This window comes from Platichthys flesus, chromosome 18, assembly GCF_949316205.1.
Source record: "Platichthys flesus chromosome 18, fPlaFle2.1, whole genome shotgun sequence".
NCBI lineage: Eukaryota > Metazoa > Chordata > Actinopteri > Pleuronectiformes > Pleuronectidae > Platichthys > Platichthys flesus.
In genome coordinates, this window is record NC_084962.1 from 10621841 (window position 1) to 10635495 (window position 13655).

Here is a 13655-nt window from a genome sequence, read left to right on the forward strand (position 1 = left end):
AAGTTTTTTCCCAACTGCTAAATGTCCGATGTTTGTCAATATCAGCCAATGTTTCATTTGAGGATCAAATATCTACCACCGATCTCCAAGATCCATCATTGGTCGGCCCCTAATCGTGTTGGTGATGCACAAAAATAATAATTATATAACTTAAAAATATGCAGCATTAATATGTAGCGGTGTATTGTGAAATAAATATAAATAAGTCAAAAATGAAGTTAAGCACATAGCGAATAGGTTGACGTGTGATAGGTCAATAAGGGAATATTCTGAATCTGATGTGTCAGTAGAACCACGGTGTTGATAATGAGGATCGTCAGAGGGATTTTACTGAAGAGTTTAATGATGATTTCATGACAGAATTGATTTAATTGTCCTCTGTGTGGCCTCTTCACTGGAGGAGTTACCCTCTGGGTTCTCTGTCAAAATCATAACCTATACGAAGCCTTTAGGGAAGAGATAATCGACGCGTGGACTCTAAAGCCTTTATGTGTGTGTGTGTGTGCTGCCGTTTATTTTTCAGTACAATAATACAGCCTGAAACTGAAGGGGATGAATCTGGGATTTGTGTCTTCAAACCTTTGCCTGCATGTTCTTGCCTTCTCTCGTCAACAGTCAGATCTAGCCTTATGATAACTAACTCCTTAAGCCGTTTACTTTATGCCAGTGCCAGCATATATTTTTTTATACGTCGTTATTTATCATGTATTTATTTTAATGTGCGTGACTGTGATGGTGGATGTGTTTGAATTTTTAAAGGATATTGTTATTTTGCACACTTCTTCTTCATTATGTTTACATGTGTTGTCTTAAAAAATGATTTTATTGATCTGTGGGTTTTAGTGCAATACTGTGGATTTTCGCCGACTTCCTGTTGACGCGGAAGAAAATGCACATTTTAACGTTAACGCCAGTCATCGCATGTTTGTCCACGTTTTGACACGTCATTCGGTAGAATACTCCTGTCATGACGTCATAATGTTCCAGCAGAGTTGTGTTAGAATAGATGAAATCGTAAAAGAAAACATTAAATACCGAGGTAAAACACCAAACGTTACTCCTTCCAGATCAGCGTCCGTGGGCAACTTCATCTGTCTCAGTGTTCCTCACCAGTTAAAGGTCAGAGGTCGTGTGTGTCACGTTCCCTTTGAGATTTCTGCTTATAGACTTTAGAAGCCATAACGTCTCCTGGTGTCGTGTGTGTGTGTGTGTGTGTGCTGAAACACTTGTTGATTCTCATCAAACTGTAAATAAGAAAACTGGGGAGGGGGGTTCAAATTGCAGAAATTACCCAAAAGAATAAAACTCTATCACATTTAAAAATAAAAGATTCTTATGAATGTATCATACCTGGAGATAAAAAGCTGTATGACAATGGATTACTCATAATATGTCATTAAATATAGCTGTGTTATTTTCCTCTGGTTTGGCCTCTGTTATTGTGTTAACATCATATCTACCGTAGATAAAGTCTTTCAGGAGAAACTGCTCTGTCTCAACACTTAGAGGTGGGTATACTCTGGCACATATCTGTCTCATAATCCCTCTCCCTATGTGCCTGCTACCATACGACAATACTAAGCCCACCCAACAATGCTGGAGGATTAGCTCTCTGCCCTTTTCTTTGTGCTCGTGCTGGAGCTTTGGAGGAGCGCGGAGAAAAAGGAGGGCAGAGGAGGAGAAAAAGCAATTCGTGGGAGCACCACTGTGGAGACCGAGCTTGGGTGAGGGTGAGGGAAAGGTGCATGAAATGAGGGAAAGAGACAAAAACAGTGGTGGACCGACGACTGGTGATCTGGCCGATTGCGTGTGTGTCCCCGTTGTGCAGAATCCCTGGGAGACACGAGACAGAGGAGACAATTCAGAGCTGCCATTGACACCAGATTCGGAGACAGTGTTACAGCGTCAGAGGTAGCAGCTGTGCGTGCACGTGTGTGTGTGTGTGCGGGGCTCTCTGTAGTTCTATGCATGGTGTGTGAGGTGGGATGTTGTGTCTCTGTGTGTGTGGAGATATGAATAATGCAGGGGATGCCTGTAGGAGCGTGAGGGCCAGGAGGAGGGCAGATGGTCGCCTGCTGATAGGACAGAATCCAGGCAAAAGGGTCCTCCAGAGAGCTGTGTTTAGGCCTGACTTAACATGCACACACACACTTTCATTCTTTTTTTCTTTTTTCCCCAAAACGACACACACTGGCTCATATTTCAGAGTACAGGCTGAGAGGAGGCAATGAAATCACACAGTGGTAAACAGGCCACTATGACAGAAAACTGAGGCCTGTCACTGCTGTTTAGAGACTCACTGAAAACAGATAAAAACCTAAAGATGGAAATATTTTATAAATAAATACGAAATGTGAATTACTCAGGTTAAGACAGACGCAGATAAGGATCATAATTTATAAGAGGGACTGTAGCCAGGTTTTTAGAAATGCTGAGGGAATAAATCAGGGTCCCCCAACACCAATCAATCAACCCTTCAAAATAAAGCTCTTTTTAATTAATTGGATCTTTGTTAGACATGTTGTCAATACATGTTTGTGTTTTTGCAAGGTTTGTTTAAAGCGCACAGTCATGCCAAAAAAAGAAACCTGGTTAATATGACAGCGGCTTGCTTATTCTACACAACTGTAACTAAACTCTTTAAACTATTAAAGAATTGAAATATGAACTTCATCTTTATTTCCCATCAGCGAAGCTATCATCCCGTCCAGAAAACTTCTAAAGAAATTACTTTAAATTTGGGACCTGAAAAATATAGTGTTTCATCTGACTAAACTGACAAAAATAAAATGTGTCATGGTGAAATTAATACAGGATCTTGGCAGAAAAATATTCTGTCCTTAAAATCCTAGAATCAGAACGAATCAGAATGGATTTCTGCTCTGGTGGATACACTCTCTAAAAACCCGTGAAATAATACAGAAGACATGAGCAGTTACACGTTATAATCTAGAAAAATTAATAAATAAATAAAATAAATATATAAGTGCATCCCTGACTGCATGAACAGTCCCTGTCCATGAGGTAATCGTCCTACATTCATCTCCAAGCCTTTAACCACTACTACTGCTAACATCCACTAGGTGGCATCAGCACACTGATTCCTGAGTTGGCCAATGAACCGCTCAAGCTTATAATAATAATAATAATATTAACAAGAAGAATTAAACATGAAGTAAAGACAAACATAAGGAAACAGAGATACGGTAAACAAAAAGCGCCAAATATAACAGGGGAAATAAATAATAAAAATAATCGAAATAATAATAATGAAATTAATAACAAAATCTTTCAGCAACAAAATCCCTGAAATATGCCAACGCTACACTTTACACTGCGCTGACCTACTTCCCATGTATTAACATGACATTTTTAATATTTATTATAAATTATATATTGTGTATTCACTGATATTTTCCATTAAAAAAAAAATAATTCTACGTGTCAAAATGCTAAATAAAACTTGTTTACAATTATTTTATGGTGGACAATAAAAGCAAAGGCCAATTTGTTTTCCATATAACTCAAACCAGTCTGATTTATATTGTTTATATTGGTCCACCTTGTGTCCTACACCTTGCAGTTGGGCCCACATGACATCTCCCCTCCTTGATTCATCGCCTACACACAAACTGCATTCATTGTCCTGACATCTTTTCGTCATAATTGTCAATTAGCTCTCATATTTGTCCCTGATTAAAAATATTAGTCTCATTAAACGCCATGTATTTGAGGCCCTCACACACTAGCTGTGTGTGTGTGAGCATCTTCACGGATTATAGTGTCTCCCCAGCACACAACAACATCAGCGGCAGGAAAAACACAAAACAGCTGAAGGACAATTTTAAGCAGCCGAGACGGATTGATAAAAATCCATCGTCACAATGCGAGGCCGCGCACGAGGAAACAAAAACAAAACAGAAAAGCTTTGTTGCCAGTTGCGTCTCGTTTCTTTTTCGTGGAGCTGAACAAACGTGCAAAAGACTGAAGTGTTGTAGAAAACAATTACGATTTAATGACAAAAAAGCATATAGAAATTGTGCAATCGTTGATTTCTTTTCTCCGCCTCCTTCTTGGTTTGATCACAGATTTCAGGTCAATGCGATTTTGTTTTGGTTTGGTTGAGTTTCCGTTTTTTCCTCTTTCCGCCTCAGAGACTCAAATTCAGCTGAAGGATCGAGGCGACGTGTTCAGAATAACACGTATTGTCTTTTTACTTAGGGAATAAAGCAGGTCAAACGTGAGTTAATATTATAATTATGCAATGTGTCCATGAAATGCGTTAAATTGTCAAAACATCTTGCTATGCGTAATTTCTATTAATTCGTGATGATTGTTTGGCTATTGATCCTGATTGTTAACTGGGCCTTGAGTTTATAAAGTTTTTTCAAACGCAAAAAAACTTCTGTAACTCTTCTGTAATTCACATAATATTTCATTTCAGATATTTTTCCTGCAGTCATGTACACCCTTCATTGGAATTTGTGTGTCTGATGAAAAAGAGCAAAAATCGATACTTTATCTTTGAATTTGAGTCAGAGAATAAAATCTCCAACTTCACTGCTGGATTTCCCCTCGTAACCCTCCACCGTCAGATCAGGTTCATAAATCACAGGATTAAAGTGGCACAAGAGCACGTGTCTGTGTTTGTGCTTTGGCACAGACTGACAGAGAAAACGGAACAAACAAACAAACAAATATACAAACAAACGAAGCCATACGAAAAACGAATGGAGATACATCCCACAAATTGTCTTCTCAGTGAATGAATGAGTCATACAGTAGAAGTAGTGGAGCCACTGCGGCCAGAGCTGGTACCAGGATATATTCACTTTTTTGATCTTTTTTTGTAACCATTATTTTCATGTTTTTTGTTTTTTTGTTTTTGTTTTTTTTTTATACTTCTGTGTTGTTTTTTTTCTTCTTCTTCTTCTTTTAGGAAAGGAAGGCAAATTGGGCTGAACTGCTTCGAGTGTTGCAGCCGGACAGTCTTGGTCTTTATCGTTTCACAGCATTTTGGAAAAGTACAGAAATAAGATAATAAACAGCAAAAAACACACTGTAAACAGGCGCCCAGCAAAGTCTGCACGGAAAGAAAAGCATCAACCAATACTCGCTACCATTATCATTAATATTATTATTACTATCATTGTTATTATTTTATTGCAATGTCAGATTGTTTTCCTTACCACATTAAATAAATAATAAATATACTGATGCATTTTGACATTAGATCAACACATTTGATTGGTCATGATGATGACATAATAACAACAATAATAGTAATAAAATAATCCCAATAATTGGTTGATATTGGCCTTCATTTTTAACATAGCAGGCTACAGCAGGTGTCTGCCATTTCAGCCCTCTCTCTCTCGCTTTCTCTCTCCCTGTGTGTGTGAATGAAGAACCCCTGTTGCTCTTGTTATGACGGAAAGATGGCGTTTATTTACCCACTCTGAGTCTGACTCTGGCTGCGACGCTTCCACATCACGCCCGGAGCTAGTTTTTATATTTCCCCCCTGTGGACAACCTCGTGTCCACATCAACACACACACCCTGCCTCTGTCCCCTTGTTATGACACCTTGAATAATGACACGCCGGCGCCTTGAAGGTGTAGAAAAGCAGATTTGTGATTTCTTTCTTTTTCTTTTCTCTTTTTTTTTTGGTTTTCACACGCCAGTCGTATCCCAATGCGCCTGGCAGCCCCGCGCCATGAACCCTCTCCATCATCTCCGCTATGCGTATTTTCTGCGCCACTGTATCTCCCCGCTGTGTCAGTCAAGGGTCCAACATTACTACTGGCTGGGGTCCAGTACCGAGCGGTTCCAGCATAGAGTCAAAGAAATAAGGAAGGACTTGTACCTCCGTGATGGGGTCCGTGTGTGGCTCAGGATAAAACTGAGGTCACTGCACAGGAGTCTGTGCTCCGTGGTGAGGAGGGGTGTCCCCGTACATGTCCTCTCCTCCCGGTATCTGTCCCCCAATGGGGGTCATCCTCTTCTCCTTCTGCCGCCGGTTACAGAACCAAACCCTCACCACCTCCTTCTCCAGCTGCAGACTCTCCGCCAGGGAGGTGATTTCCGCCGCTCCAGGTTTTGGACATTTGAGAAAATGGCTCTCCAGAGCCCCCTTGACTCCCACCTCGATGGAGGTCCTCTTTTTCCTTTTCCTCCCCTGCGCCGCGATTTTATCCAGGCTTGTGGGGCTCCCCGACGTGGAGTCCGCCTCCTCCAGCCACTTGTTCAACAAGGGTTTGAGTTTGCACATGTTTTTGAAGCTGAGCTGAAGCGCCTCGAACCTGCAAATGGTGGTCTGAGAGAAGACGTTTCCATACAGCGTCCCCAGAGCCAGTCCCACGTCCGCCTGGGTGAAGCCCAGCTTGATGCGCCGCTGCTTGAACTGCTTGGCAAACTGCTCCAACTCGTCGGAGGTCGGCGTGTCTTCGTCTGAATGGTCCTGGTGGCCCCCGTGCTGGTGATGGTGCGAGAGAGACTGCTGATGGGCCCCGGGGCCGCCTCCGTGATCGCTGAGATGCGGACTGAGGCTGTGGTGGTCCTCATCCCGGAGGGGGTGGTGATGCATCCCCCCTTGCTCTCCCCCCGGCATCAGGCCGAAGCCGGACTGAGAATACACCAGGCTCTGGCCCTCAGATGTCGCCATACCCGGGATGTGCGTGGTGGCCGTGCTGGTTCGCCATGCTCTGGCGTCGTGATGCGCCTGCTGGTGCGCTAGGTGAGGGTGTCGCTGTTGCTGCTGCTGCAGACTGCTGGAGTTCTGCAGCTCCTCTCGGTCACTGTCGTGCAGCACGGGCTTCACGTCCTGCTCTCCGAGGGGACTGGACGGCCAGGGTGCCCCGCTGTCACCGTGAGACAGCGCCGTGATCCACTGGTGCGCGTGGCTGAGCGGATGTCCACCGCCCGGTAACGTGCTGTAGTCGTTCTGGAGCAGGGTGTGCGCGTCCCTGTACGCTGCCGCCTGCTGCATGCTCCCGGACTCCGAGTGCGGCGGCGGCGCGCTGCTGGGGGTGTTGAGCACGCTGTAGTGGTTGGACGTTGCGGTCGCCATAACTATCGGAGCCAGAGTGATAGCTGGAGTTAAAAGGAGGCTGCCTTTGACAGTAACTCTTTTGCGCCACGGGGCAGCTCGGCGTCTCTCTCTAGCATCTCCCGGGCGCTGTGCCAAGGGGACGCAGAGGCGCGCACCTGTGGTCCGCCTCGCTCCGCTCTTTATTGGCCAAGAACGGTTGACAGATGTGGTTACCCCTGACAGCACCCCGCTCATTGGTCACGGGAGATTGTACAGAAACCCCAATCACTCTGCCCAACAATACAAGCAGTCCTGCAGCGTGCTGGAGCACAGAGCGGAGGGAGAGATCGCGCAGAGGAGACCGAACGAGCTCAGCTATAAGAAAAGGAAAACACACTTCTATATGTTTGAAAGTAGTTTATTACGCTTGATGTGGGTCAGTGGGTCACATGCATTGGTTCCGTGCGTCAACGGTGCGTAAAAGTTGCACAAGAAACACATGCAACGATGTTGTGGTCACATCTTTGCGCACAAGAAAAGAACGTTCATGGTCCCAATTCTCAAAACTGCTTAAGTTGATTTAACCACATTCCCGTATGTTTAAGGTGAGATGCAATGGTTGGGAGGTTTTGCACCATGTGCGGTGATCATAAGGAGAAACTTCCAGCTGCCTCTTTGCCCTCAGGACGGCGTCTAGAGAAGAGGGGCTACGTGCTTCCAGGGCCTCGGCCCCGTTGCCATGGCGAACGCGCTGAATGGAACAACGACGCCCACGTCACAGCTGCAGCTCGCTCCTTCTTTTCGTTCCGTTCCAAAGGGCTCATTGGGGCCGCGCGCTCGGCCGCCGGGACAAATAATGGGGGGCGAGTGGAGAGGGCAACTCGGGGCTAAAGAGAGGAGGCCGCAAGAATGGATCATTTGCGTCCACCGCGCCCCCTTCCACCTGCTTGTTGGGTAAACTTTGAGATGGAAGCACCCACAGTGGCACGTGAGGTCTGGTTTCCCTAAACTCCTTGGATTTCCGTATTTGGATGAGGAAAAATGATCTCCAGCTTTCAATGCACAGAAAGCAGAGATGACTAACAAGAGTTTGATTTGTTTCCATTATAAACATTCCCACAATACAACAGGGGTGGAAATATTCGGAACAATTACTCAATTGTTACTCAGATTCCAATTCATACATACACAAACAGAGAAAAATAAATTAGGAAGATTTCAAGATTTTCATTTCAAATTTAAAAGTAATTCTAAAAGTCAAGTGAAATCATGTTTTAAGATGATAAGACATCTTTGCTGTTTCTAAATTCAATGCTATTTTCCCCAAGTCCAGTTGGTTTATATTCCTCTCTTATATACCTCTCAGGCCAAACCCACGGAAAGTCTTTGGAAAGATATATGAAAATAAGAATATAATAAGTTACTAGCAGCCACATTTTAAGTAAATATAAGATTTAAATTTTTGCTAAATTAACTTAACCGAATAAGGTCTGTACTTAAATAATGAGTTTTGTTGGTTGGACGTGCTCCATGATCCTCTGGGCTGTGGGTAATAAGAGGGCCACAACTTGAATCCACAGGGTTTTATTCTTCTCCTGTCTTCATTTAATAAACACCTACACAGCAAAACACTGGATCACTCTCAGATTCACAACAGGCCGATATCGTTACTCTATAGAGGACACTCCTCCCTGCTACACTCATACCTGTTCTACAAACAGCAGCAGCAGGTAGGAACCAATAACTAGTTGGCAATGGGACACGTAGAAGCACCTTAAATGTTATACGTGAAATATATGTAAATGGAATGAAGTGCTCTGAATAATAATGAAACAACGACATGTTTAACAGTAAAGTTAATTCTGCAAGTGCACAATAATGCACTGGAATTATTCATATTTTCATTGTGAACTACAGAGTTAAAAAAGAAAGATACAATTTGCAAAGTAAGTGATTCAGTAACCGAAAATATCAATCAATCAATCAAATTTTATTTGTATAGCCCATATTCACAAATTACAATTCATCTCATAGGGCTTTAACAGGGTGTGACATCCTCTATATATAATGTGTACCATAACTACGGTTATGGTTTGAATGGCCTTATTCCTTAAGTTTCATTCTGAAAAAAAAAAGAAATCCTGTGTTCCAACAGATTTGAAAGGAGCAAAGATCTCATCATTTAGCACCAAACTTGCGCCCACGTCTAGTGTGGTCTGTGATGTTTTGTTAATGTGGGCCTCTATGGTATATTGTTTCTCACCTTTTTATTCCTCTGTATTATCTTTATTAATCTCTTTCAGGATAGCCCCTCTAGGAACACTATGATACTGACACCAGACAGCTGATCTTGGTTTTAGTGTGTTTGTTCCTGACAAATAAACCAAAAATAAATTGACAAACAACCTAAAAAAAAAAGGAGCTGCTTTAATTGGATTAAGCAACATTAGAATAATTTTGTTGATAACACTTTGCAAGACCTCACCTTTGCATTAACATTTACACTTGACCAAGAAAATAATAGCATCATATATGGGATGATATTGCAATGGAAATAATCCTCATTCTGTTGAGGTCCCTCTAAAACCCTAAGGGGGGGGGGGGGGGGGGTCCCTGGACCGACTTTGGCAACTGCTGTTATTTAGCAGAAGTGATTTTATTGGTTCAAAGTGGGACAGCAGCTGTAAAACGTAAGAGCTATTTAGAGGTTAAAGGAACCTCGAAAGACAACAAATAAAAATATGGGTGTTTCAATTTCAGACAGGGATTCTGTGCAACATCCCATGCATCCAATGAAATATACGGAAACATTTGTCAAATTCAAAGTCACATGCAGATAGTGTTTAAGACCATGCTGCAATTGAATCCTAAATAGGCAGTGATAGCTTAATCAATACATCTTATAAAGCTGAGGAAGTGTGTACACCAACGGACCCTGAATTATAGAGATTGAAAGTACACTGGTTTATGATTAGGGTGTAATTCTGAGAATTACCAAATGTGTCGCCAGGGGCTCTGGCAAGCCGTGTTTTGAGAGAAGCAAAACATATTACCCTAATAGACTAATATGCAAACTACTGGCTGCCCAATTACAGGACCTAATAATGCATAAACGATGCGAGTCCTGTTCTTACAAGAGGAAGAGGTCGCTGTTAATTCAGTCAAAGGGCCGGGTTGCGCTGTCAACACAGGCTCTGCAGGCTCAACACATGCACTGTCTCTGTTTCGCCCTGTAACTCGCTCTGTATTCAACAGTGAGAGTTAATGATGGAGAATCTGAGCGTTAAATTAACAGTAATTATATGGCCCCAGTGCTGTAAAGATTCAATTTCTTCGCAAGTCTAATGGGCCTAAGTGTCCCTGTGCGCGGTTGGAACTCTCTATGAGATGTTTATGAATGGAAGGCACGCCAACAAAACAAAAACACACAAACACCCACGAGTGGAAACACCTATAGAATAAAGGCATGTACATGTCGATCGGAAGAGATTTTTCACTCCCGTGTAACCAGTGCTGCCCGCTCACCTGCATTACTTTGAGAAAGAGTGGTTCAAGTGCGAGGTGAGGCCATTTATCTGAATTAATGTTTGCCAGGGAACCAGTGTTCTGGTTGCTTTCACTTTCTCCAGGCCAGTGTGTGTGACCGGCCCATGTCCCTCCCCCTGTGGGAACCCTGTAACGCAGGGGTAACCAGGGCGGAGAGGTGGGGGGGGTTCTTTATGCTGCCGGACACAGGGAGATAATGGCCATTCCTCCACAGCTGGCCCACACAATCAAAGAGAGAGGGGGCTCGGAGGATTCCAGCTTTAACCAGGCCATTGTCTGGGCTAATTACATCTGAATGCAAGACCCCAAGAACCCACCTCCCCCCTGAGCAAAACCTGCACAGAATACCCCAAACAACCCTTCAGGGAGGAGGGAGAGTGCACGGACATGGGCGTACACACAGAGAAATATATAAACCATGGACTCCTTCATTACCCCTAAACATAAGCACACAAGCATACATGCACACACTTGTTCATTACACACACACGCACACACACACACACATCCCCAGCAGGCTCTCATCAAAGTGTTGCGTCTCTCTCTCGCACCCACACACACACACACACTCTCACATGTGGCACTCAGCATTAGATCAGATCTCAGCTTGCTGCTCTCAGAAGAGATGAGGAGGTCTTAGAGGACTTAAGTTGAATAGAAAACTCACTGAAGAGCCTTTCCCCAGTGCACCTCCATAATCCCAATCTATACACTCTCTCTGCTCCCGAACCGCCAGCGCCCGGCTCCATCTGCAGCCTCCAACGTGCAGCCTCAGTGCACTGTGCAAACGAGAGCATGAGAGGGATGTCGGGATGCCCTGTTTTGGTGCTCAGTGGTAACAATACACATCCAGCTTGTTCCCTCACAAACATGCAGCAAAAGATCCTAAATAGGTACAAGAAATTGGTTCATATTACTTTAATACCACAAGGAGTTCTTAACTGGTAATAAAAAGGGTCTCATTTTATTCTTGCTGTCTCCTTTTGACCTACAACAACAATGGAGAAATCAGGGAGAAAAGTGGACTTTTCTATAAAAAATATTCTCGATGTCGGACCACTGGGGAGCTCAGAGGAAACCATTTACAGCAGGGTTAGGTTAACAGTATGAACCGTACCAGAAGATAATTACCCACCTTGTCATATTAACCTAAAGCAACAAGAATATCGATACTTCATTGCTATGCATTCTCCAAACATCCCAAACAAATGCACATGCTGGGCAGACGGGGACTGGCAACAGGTGAAAGCATTACCACTTATGTCCACAGGCGGCAAAATCAGCGGAAATCAGAGGTTTATGGTAGGTGCTTTGAAGAGTGGTTACTATGCTGACAATTGCAAGTGCAAACACTATCAAAATGTAAATCATTTGCATCTGAGAAGTTGAATGGGTCCCACTTTAAGTACCCGCTTTTACAGTTGGGAGTTGAAGCACTGAAAGAGTTTGAAGTGTCTCTTTTGAGGTGCGATCGATGAAAGCGTTTGGGTTTTTAATTTAACAGTGAGCCGACAGTTGCAGCGTGAAAGATGAAAGCAGTGGAACTGTCGTGTACAGAGAAGGAGATGAAAGCAGTTGACATTGGCTGCTGTGGAATCAAACATACACGTAGTAACGTGTGGAGGCCGAAAGCTGAAGACGAAGACGTCGGCAGAAGTTGAAGTGGTGTGTGCACTGTAAAAGGTTGATTCGTCAGGAGGCTCAATAGTTGGTGAGGATGTCACCTTTGGGTTTGAACCATAGACTGTATAAAAAGATGGACGACATTATTGCTTCAAGAAAGTGAAGCCAAAGCATCTTTATCGCCCCCCTGGTGGCTGGCTGCAGTAAAGCCTCCATCATGTTGGTGGATATGACACAGGCCAAGCTAAAAAGTCAAAGTACACATCAAATACATTTTTCTGGATGATTTCTTGTAATTTTAGGTTATTATCACAATAATGTTTGTTCAAGTTTTTATTTTGTCAGTAATTTTGGTTTTAATTAGTTATTTGATGCTATAAAAACAGGGTGAAATGTCATGATAGTCAGTTAAGACTGACTCGGGATTGTGTGTACTGGCGGTTCCTAAATACTTCTATACTATGAGTCAGGCTCTGAATGATGTCATTGGCGCAATATATCAGCCTTCAACAATATAGTATACAGGATATCTTGGCTTAATTTTTAATAATAATAATAATCATATTTATAACAACAATAATAATAATAATAATAATGATAATGGGAGGCATGTCTTCGATGTTTAATACACAATACATTTCACACTACTTCAGAGATTACCCACAAGCCCTTTCTCCTCTTTTTCTCTCAACTTGTGTGTATGTATGTGTGTGTGTGTGTGTGTGTGTGTGTGTGTGTGTGTGTGTGTGTGTGTGTGTGTGTGTGTGTGTGTGTGTGTGTGAGTAGAGGTTTTGTGGAGATATATGGACTCAAACACCATTTTCCCCGGACACGTTTTACATTTTGCACGCGTGTGACAGTGTCAGGGTTAGGAGGTCTCCCTGGTGCTCAGTTTAGCATTGATTTATTCTCTTTCTCCAATTTATTCCCCCTTTCGCCCCAATCTGCCTCTGGGAGGACAAATGGAGGAGAAACGGCAAGCCCGGCAACCATCCCTCACACACACACGTTCCCACAAACGCTCACACACGCAGTGACAAATGTTTCCACCATGAAAAATGCTTTCAGATTCATATGTCTGCATGGGACAGGCAGGCAAACGCACACACACAAACACACAGTGAAATATATCTACGTGACTTTAAAAGCCAGGCTCTCAATTTCCAGCATTATTGTGCTGGACCAATCAGAGAGGTGACCATTCTGTGGAACTATAAATTCACAACACTACCCAACTCCCAAGGCACCAGGGCTCCTACAAGACTCCCATGTTGTCCCATATAACTGTCTTCAGAGGACCCATAAAGACATGAGTCGAAGCTCCCACCTCTGGGTGAGTGGTCATAATTCATTACCAGGTATTTTTACCGTGACATTGCTGTCGAGCTGCCCAGATTCATCTTGTCTCCGGCTTTATTATGACCTACACAAACTCAGGATAGGAGAAGCATGAGTG

At 43.3% G+C, this 13655-nt stretch overlaps 1 protein-coding gene across 1 annotated transcript; it reads right to left on the bottom strand.

The window, feature by feature from the left end:
- Positions 1-4046: 4046 nt before the first annotated feature.
- Positions 4047-7285, bottom strand: pou3f2a (POU class 3 homeobox 2a). Its single transcript, XM_062411488.1, has one exon. It carries the CDS (start codon positions 7283-7285, stop codon positions 5909-5911), a length of 1377 nt encoding a protein of 458 aa, XP_062267472.1. The 3' UTR covers positions 4047-5908.
- Positions 7286-13655: the final 6370 nt, after the last annotated feature.